The sequence below is a fragment of the Octodon degus genome, unplaced genomic scaffold (assembly GCF_000260255.1).
Source record: "Octodon degus isolate 3935 unplaced genomic scaffold, OctDeg1.0 scaffold00002, whole genome shotgun sequence".
Taxonomy (NCBI): Eukaryota; Metazoa; Chordata; class Mammalia; order Rodentia; family Octodontidae; genus Octodon; species Octodon degus.
Genome location: NW_004524578.1, coordinates 25805493 through 25814474, shown reverse-complemented (window position 1 = coordinate 25814474; position 8982 = coordinate 25805493). Strand labels below are relative to the sequence as shown.

The 8982-nt window shown below is 43.3% G+C and overlaps 2 protein-coding genes across 2 annotated transcripts in view; one reads left to right on the top strand and one right to left on the bottom strand.

The window, feature by feature from the left end:
• The window catches only part of Zscan29 (zinc finger and SCAN domain containing 29), a 24136-nt gene extending 18981 nt beyond the window's left edge, over positions 1 to 5155 (bottom strand). The window contains 3 exon segments of the mRNA XM_004623361.3: positions 1026 to 1724; positions 3639 to 3843; positions 4579 to 5155. Of these exon segments, the coding sequence (XP_004623418.3) occupies positions 1026 to 1724; positions 3639 to 3843; positions 4579 to 4893 (1219 nt within the window). The 5' untranslated portion in view covers positions 4894 to 5155.
• A 27-nt stretch (positions 5156 to 5182) lies between these two features.
• Tubgcp4 (tubulin gamma complex associated protein 4) overlaps positions 5183 to 8982 on the top strand; it is a 28984-nt gene continuing 25184 nt past the window's right edge. The window contains exon 1 of the mRNA XM_004623360.2: positions 5183 to 6308. Coding sequence (XP_004623417.2) covers positions 6231 to 6308 — 78 coding nt within the window. The 5' untranslated portion in view covers positions 5183 to 6230. The remainder of the gene's footprint in view (positions 6309 to 8982) is intronic.

Here is an 8982-nt window from a genome sequence, read left to right as displayed (position 1 = left end):
TATTATATATACTGAGTCAAGTAGATAAAATGCATTTTCCCATACTAGTTTTTATGTTAATCTGAATCTTATTAGAATATTACTAGTAAGAGGAAAAAAATCCACAACTCGTTGCTGTTAGCCACAATGTGTCATACCTATCTTCTCTGATCACTGAATTCCTTATTAATTTCTTGTTAATCCTTATTAAAGGGTACAAAACAAGGGCTTACAGCCACATATGTTATCCATGGAGTGAAAGAGAAGAGCCACCATGAGGAAGGAAGCAAGAGCAAACTGTCTGCAGCCTAGACATGTGCCAGCAGTGCTGCTGGGATGATTTATAGATTTTGCTTCCTGAAGCTACCCAGAGTGGAAGTAAAGAAGGTTCACTTAGTCTTCCACCTGACAGTCAGTTAGATGTTACTTTGTATTATTTTTCACTCACTATGGATAAAAATAGGAAAGAACTGGAAAATAGAAAAGGCAGTGGAAAGACAAAAAGAACAAAAATAATGCCATTTAGCACATGAGCCACATTTACAATTTCCCTACACTTATGTCAGGGAAGGGAAAAAGAATGAAAAAGACAATGAAGTAACACATTTTCTCAGCTTGCAGTGGTTTCATAATTGAAAAAAATTGTAATAAAAAACAGTATTTTGTTGTTGTTGTTGTTGTTGTTGTTGTTTTGTTTTGTTTTGTTTTGTGGAACCAGGGATTGAACTCAGACTCTTGCACTTACCAGGAAAGTGTTTATTCTACTGAGCCATCTCCCCGGCCCCTGTATGATTCTTTTTCATGACACTCTTGAATTTTCTAGGTATACTTATTTGAAAAATCAATCTATTTCTTACCATTATCTCACTGATTTTCCTGCACAGGAGAATAACATACATACACATAGAATTTAGAAATGAAAAAAAAAAGAATTGAGGAATGCATTTGTTTCCTATTGATTGACCAGGCTGACAGGTAATAGCCTCAGACTCCTCAAAACAGTTTGACTGCTATCTAATCCCAAAACCCCAAGAAAAGCTCCTTACCACTTGGACTTCGGAACATGACAGGTACAGCTGAGTCATTAGGGTCCTGTGAGGTGGCCTCTAGGTCCATTTCATCACTGTCAGACTCCTCAGCCTGAGTCTCTTCTGCTTCCTCCTCATGCTGCCAACCCCCTTGGTGAGGCACTTTAGATTCAATATCATTGCCCACCTGAGCAGAGTGAGAGGCTGCCTCTTTCTGGCCATTACTGGGCAGGGCAATGACCTGAGCACTCATCAGGGCTTCCATCTCTTCAAAGAAAGGGCAGGTCTCAGGTGGATGGCCACTCTTGACTTTCCTATAACTCTTCTGAAGACCTTTAAACTTGGTCCGACACTGTTCCAGGGTCCGGAGGAAGCCATACTCCCGTAGTCTCTCAGCCACAGCCCCATACACTTGGCTGTTTCTGTGACAGTTTCGAAGGGCCTCATAAAGTTCAGTTTGGCTTAGAATTGCAAGGAGAGTTCTGGTCTCTTCATAGCCCCAGTGCACACCAGCCACTTTCTCATCCTCAAAGCCCCAGTGATCCTGCTCCATCCAGTTTCTCCTTTCTCTTTTGGATGGCAATAAGTCAGCATGCACTCGTCTATCTCCTGTGTGGCTGCCTCTTGGGACTTCTTTCTCCTTGAAGCCCAGATTGGGAATCCATGGCTTACCTTGTTCCAACTTACAGACCACACCAGATTTAGGAAATGGAAATTCTGCTTGCAAGGAAGCAAACAAAAGGTATCATACTCTGGAATGATCACACAAAACATCTCTGAATTCAGTCCTGCCATTTTTATCAAAGAGATAACAAAGAAATGATCTAAGATAGTGTTTTCAGGAAGTTCAGTGGGTTAAAGAAAAGGGAAAGTACAGGAAACCTCAAAAAATAAAAAATATTTTATTTTCCAGAACAGGGTGACAAGAACAGAAGAAGTTCTGCTGTTTGTTCAAAGGAGATAATCCTATTCCAAGTTGCTCGCTCGCCTTCCAGACTATTTGACTGCAGGTTGTAGCACTGCTGGGACTAGTCACTTTCTGTCCTATTTTTCTTCACTTGGGATTAGAGAATTAAACTCAGTGACTTCAAGAGTGAGGGGAGGGAATACTGTCTTCGACTGTTTCCTTCACATTCAAGTCACCAGATTCTAATTTCCCTTGATACATGCTTTCTCTATATCCCTACTACTGCCATCCAAGTTCAGACCCCTAATCCTCCCAGATAACTGCAATAGCCACTGTCCTACTGAACTCCAAGTTCTTGCTTCCTCAGTTCACATGCTATTCTGCTGAACAGTAACACTAGTGCCTAGCATGCACTATCCTTTCCTGTATGTTGTGCTTTCTAGAACACCGTACAGAACTCTGCACCTTGCACTTGCCAGGCAGGAGGTGCTGTACCCCTGAGGTATATCCCTGGTCTGAACACAGTACACTTTTATTCACCATTTTGTGCCTTTCCTTTAATCCTTTCCTCCTTACCAGACTCAGCCCATCCTTCCAGAACTTGTCCTTGCAGCCCTCACTCATCTCCACTCTTCCAAACTCCTGTAACTGAACAAGTAATTAGTTTCTACAGACTGCTGTTGTGTTTTCAATCACATTCTAAGCTCTTCAAGGTGAATCCCTTTCTTATTGGAGAGTGCTGAGCACAAGGAAACTTGTAAGTTCATGCATGTGAGGTAGAAGGATTCATGCTGCAAGTCTGTGTGTGCAATTAAGGAATTTCATCTGGTTAACTAGAGACCAATCTCAAATGGGTAAAGAAGGCCATCTTGGATGACAAAATCAGAATTCAAAACAAGCATGATCAAAACAATATACAAAATAGAATTTAACAGTATAAAGAAGAAAAACAAGTTCTACAAAATTAAGTACAAGGGTAAATGACTAAATACAAAGACATTGGAGAAAACTGTTAATTGTCCTAGGATTACCAGATGAACATAAATGATCACATAAGCATAAACTGGACTATATTTAAGGATGTGAGAGTCCGAACTAAAATTCTTTCTAAGCTTCTACCTACTAGACCCTTACTGGAATAGTATATGTAATTTAGTTCCCCACAATACCTGGAAAATTTAAAAATTCAAAAGTTGAAAGTAACAAGCACTTATGCCTAAAGATTGGAGATTATGGGAGTTTTTTGTTTTTTTTAAGACAGGGTCTCACTATGTAGTTTAGCCTTGAGCAGCCCAGGCTAACCTCAAACTCAAATTGATCCTCCTGCCTCAGCCTCCCTAGTGCTGGAATTATAAGCATGTACCACCACATCTGGCCTTAAGGGGAAATTTTAAAAAGACAAATACAATTTGGAGCTAAAAGAAAGATGTACTTTTAGATATAGAAAAAAATTTCTATCTAGAAAGTAGTGACTTACTATCATCATTACCAAGAAGAAATAAAATAGTTCGAGGTTTTATATAAAAACTAGGGAGCCATTCACTAACATTTATCAAAAAAGGATATATCAAAATACTGTAACAGATGGCTAAAGTACATGTCTTCAGATGGTTCCCAATAACTACCACATATTGCACCATTTCCCTTATTTCTAAAATCCTTTTCTCACTATCTCCAACCCAACTTTCAGATTTAGTATCTTCCCATAAGAGTCTACTTCTCACCACTCCTTTCAAAGTGCCTGAGATTCTCCTTTGGGTTCATCTGCTCCTGTAGTCCCAGATCTGGGCTTCTTGCCCTCTCTTTCTTGGGTCCACCGCTGGGCTGGGGTTCCACTGATTTCTGCTGAATACTTAATAAATCTCGTGATGATTTCTGGGGTATCATCTTCTCCAGGCACACTTCCTCCCCCTTCACAGACACTGTGACCTAAAAACAACCCCCACTTATTGTCACTGCAAAGTCATGAGGAACAATCTCAGAGATTATTTAATACCCTCAAAGTGATCTAGAGCACAGCTTTAATTACAGGAGTGAAGAGGTTACAGCAAAGATGATTCTTATTCCATTACCATCAGCTTAAAGCAACTAGAACTCCAGAAGGAAAACATCAAAATAGTAAACCTAATTCCAAAAAAAAAAATTAAAATTAAAATTAAAAAAAAACTAATTCCAGGCTGAAAAATATCCTCTCTCTAGTATACAGGAAACTAAAATTAAAATCAAAACATTGTGACAGGGTAGACAATAACACACCCAGATAACACCTCCAGACATGCACTGAGAAACTTGTTCTAGACCAGAAAATATCACTAGATCAGAAGCATAAGGAAGACTGTTTATACTTTAAATTTATACCTTAATGGCTGACAAGATAGCTCAGCAGACTAAGCTTGTTCTTAGGCAAGTGCAGGGACCGGAGTTTGATCCCCAGTATCCTATGCCACACCAACCCCACCCCAGGGCGCAACGAGCCAGCGACCGAGTCCAGGCAATGTAGCGCCACCTGTAATCCCAGTGCTGGGGAGGCTGAAAACAGGAGGATCACTACAAGTCCGAGCTGTGTAGTGAGACCTTGTACCAAATGTATTAAAAATAAAAAATAAAAAATGTATACCTTGCCCCTTCCCAGTTTCATACTTCTAAATTCCCCTCTCTTCTCACCGAACATCCAGGTCGTCCAGGTTCTCTTTCTAAATCTTCCACCAGAGTCACTGCCTCCTCTCCACTCTCTGGACATTGTTCCTGGACCCACTTTTGGATCTCCCCAGGTAAGATGGTCAGGAACTGCTCTAGCACCAACAATTCTACAATCTGCTCCTTGGTGCGCACTTCTGGCCTTAGCCAGGAACAACAAAGTTCCCACAGTTGACTGAAAGCCTCCCGGGGACCAGCCACCTCCTGGTAGTGGAACCTCCTGAAGCGCTGGCGAAAACCTTCAGAGTTGGTGCCATTCTCTCGCAAAGTGGGTTTGGCCATCTTTCACAGCACAAAGCAGTTTCCTTCCACTTAAGGGTCTGGGTTCCAGGGTTGACACCTATCTTCCCAAGTACTTAGGGAATCAACTGTAGATAAGTTTTTCTCTGTAAGGGGAGTTGCTTCCTAGGGCAGAGAGAGATGGCACCATCAATATATTCATTTGTCTAAGTCTTGATGGAGCTGGCCTGACCTCCCATGTGTTCCAAGAGGCTATTTGGTGAGGTCGCACCATCTTTGAGGCAATCAACACTGAGCAAGAGGGACCTTTCAAAAACTCTATCTCTGGGCCACACTTAAGGCAGTCTCAAGAAGCTGCTGGAAGAGAAAAGAACTGTCTGCTTCTATCCTGCCTTCCCCAAATCTGAGCACAATGAATTCACCTCATCTGTGTTGCAGTGAGCTTGAATGATGCGGGTCACCTGAAACTCAAGGATCTTAAGGTGTCATCGATTTGCTGGATGCCCTGGGGTCCCTGGGGAAGCCCCCTGGAAACTCTGCGGTTTCCTCTCCTGCCTTCTTCATCTGTCCCACTCCGTGGGCTCCGGAACTGTCGAATCCCATCCCGCTCAAATTCGAGAGCTGAACTCCAGGCGTGTGTTTTCCCTCGCAGCAAGTGACCAGCCAGGGTGTGGGACTAATGATGGGAAGTCTCGCGCATAGGATGAAGCTGGCTAGCTCCTGGAGCGTGACCCGGTTCCGGGCTTGTGAAAGTCACACTGTGTCCTGGAGGGACGGGCCTGAGGGGCAGAGTTCCTGGGGCGAGCGCGGCCGTGGCGGGGCTCCGAGGGCTGAAGGCTCCGGGAGCGGCGGCTAAGGCGGTCAGGCTTCTTTGTCTTCGCGCCCTCCCGCCGGGTCACTCAGACACGCAGGGCAGCAGTTTCCCCAGAGGCGTCGGACCTGGCTCAGGCTCCCTAAAGGCACCTCGGCCCACGCCCATATCCCTCTCGAGCTACCACTTGGCTCACTTGCTTCCCTGCTCCAGGCCAGCCTCACCCCTTCGGGGTCCGGCCCAACAGCTCTCCAGGAGCTCAGTCTGGCTCCCAAACCGGAAGTCCGAACGGGCTCCGCGGGACCCCAAGAGCGCATGCGCGGTGGCAGCTCTCGCGCCTCCCTCTACGCGCGCCGGCTGGGTAGAGAAAGAGTGGGTCGTCAGAGCCCGCGCACTTCCGGGACGCGACTCCGGGCTTCCCACGCCATGCTTCTACTCCTTCAGCTGAGGGGTCCTGCGAGCTGACTGACTGACCCGCGCTGGTTCTTCTATAGGGAAGAGCGCTCCGCCCTGGAGAGGTGCTGGAGGAGAGGGTGACGTGTCCAGGCTCTCCCAAATCCGCTAGGGGATGATCCACGAACTGCTCCTGGCTCTGAGCGGGTACCCCGGGTCCATCTTCACCTGGAACAAGCGCAGTGGCCTGCAGGTATAGAGCGGCACGGAGCGGCCAGCAGCTGGGAAACTCGGGAGCCCGCGTCGGGGTGGAGTCCGAGGGACCTCAGGGCGGGGCCTGGCCAGGTGACTGGAAGGCAGGGCCCTGGAGGGACTGGATGAGAAACGGAGGCGGATCCCAGATAAGTTTTTTGAAATGTTACTTTTGGTATGTAGATCTTTGAGGACTGAATTGGCATGTCACCTTTCCCCCTAGTACTGACCACAATGCTGCTTACATAGGAGGAAATGTACAAGAAGTATCTATGGGTGCTGGACTGTTTCAAGTAAAAAGAGATAACAGTATAAGAAAGATAGTTGGGGAAGCTGAAGAAAAAGCCACAAGTAAATCTTCTTTCTTTCTTTCTTTCTTTCTTTCTTCCTTTTTTAAAGCCTCAAGCGGATATTTTCCTCCTTTTCATTCCTAAGGTCTCAGCTTTGATGTTACCTCAGAAAGTTTCCTCACCACATCTTTAAATTAAATATCATTCCCTTATACCATTACTCTCTATCACAGCAACTTATTTCTTTTTAGTACTGTCACCACTAGTAATTATTTATTTTGGTTACCTATTTACAGTCTTTATCCTAAATAGATTGTACATGGTGGCAGAGACCACAGTGTGATTTTCATGCATGTACTCAGCACCTGCCACAGTTCCTACCACATAATAGGTGTTCAGGTATTTGTGGGAGAAAAGGCAGAAACACCAAATATTGCATACCATACTTTCCACAGAGCAGTGCTTTTTACCTTTGATTAAACGGAAAAATTGTCATGAATGTCCAACGTTTATAAAAATTCACATATTGTATGTCCACATATGTTATGTGTAAACTCAAGCATGATGCCTTTAACTATAAAAGCAACTTATTTTACAAATTAATTGTAAACAAAACTACTAAATTAATGAACTTGAATTAATACTATGGTGCAAAATTTCTCAACCTTGGAACCACTAGCATTTTGGTCTACATAAGTCGTTTATCATGGTGTCTAATGTGCATTGTAGGATGGTTGGCAGCATCTGTGGCCTCTGCCATTTGGATGCCAGTAGCACCCACCCAGTATGACAACCAACATGAAGCAAAAATGCCCCTGATTGAGAATCACGGATCCAGTGTGCATAAAATATTGTTTTGCTAAAATTAAATTGGCAACACTGAATTTATCTGATTCTTTTGTATCTGAATGTTAGCATAGTGTTTGGGGTATAGATAATGTTATTTAAAAGATAATTGATTCTCCAAAAACACATGTTTTAATGGCCAGTAAGCACATGAAAAGATACTGAATAGCACTAGAGAAATAAAACTCCACTGTGAAACACTGCTTCATATCCATTTTTTTTTTAAATTTTATTTATTTATTTATGTGTGTGTGTGTGTGTGTGTGTGTGTGTGTGGCCAGCTCAGCCCACCAGGGGGTGGGCTGGCATGTTGCTGGGGGATTGAACCGTGGTCCCGGGGCTTTGCTAAGCTTGTTCTAAGTAGGTGCTTTAGACCACTGAGCCATCTCACCAGCCCCTTCATATCCATTTTGATGACTACTGTTTTAAAAACTAGCAAGCATTAGTGAGGTTGTGGAGAAACATGTATTTCTGCACTGCTGGTGGGAATATAAAAGGTTGCAGCCACTGTGAAAAATGACATAGCAATTCTTTAAAAACTAAACATAGAAATGCCATTATGATTCAGCAGCTCTGCTTCTGGTGATGTACCTGAAAGAAGTGAAAATAGGGACTCAACATACACTTTAGGGGCCGGGGAGATGGCTCAGTAGAATAAGCACTTCCCTGGCAAGCGCAAGAGTCTGAATTCAATCCCCGGTTCCACAAAAAAAAAAAAAATACACTTTGACACCCATGTTTATAGAGCGTGTGTTGACACCACCCAGCAGGTAGAAGCACTTGAAGCGTTCATTGAAGAATGAGTGAGTAAGCAAAGTGTGGTATATACATGTAGTGGAAAGAAGGAAGTTCTCACATATAGTGCAATAGAGATGAATCCTGTGAACATTATGTTACATAAAATAAGCTAGTCACAAAAGGACAAAATTGCATGATTCCACTTCTGTGATGTAACTAAAGTAGTCAAATTTATAGAAACAGAAGTAGAATGGTAGTTTCCAGGGGTAGGAGAGAGGAGTGTGAGGAGTTAACATTTAATGAGTACAGAGTTTCAATGGTGTAAATGAAAAGTTCTAGAGATGTATGGTGGTAATTGCACAACCGTGTGTATATACTTTGATGCCACTGAACTTTACATTTAAAAATGACTAAAATGCTACGTGTATTTTACCACAACAGGTTTAAGAAGTTGGGTGACAGGATGTATTTTTCTAGTACTTTTCCAACTTGAACTGCTATGGACCTTTTTTGTAGCATAGTAAGCTATGTTTGAGTTTCATTCAAATTAAAAGCACAAAGGTCTGCCACCTTTTTTCATCACTTGACAGCAACAGTGAAAAGAAAAAAAGATTTATTTTGGCTCACAGTTTGAGAGGGTTCAGTCTGCGGTTAGCTGTGATGCTTTATGCCTGTGATGAGGCAGAACAATTATGGCAGAAAGATGTGGCAGAGGAAAGTTGCTCATCTTGTGGCAGTCAGGAAGCAGAGAGAGCCAGAGAAGGGGCAGGGAACCAGATAGAGTCCCTGTTATGGTTTGTG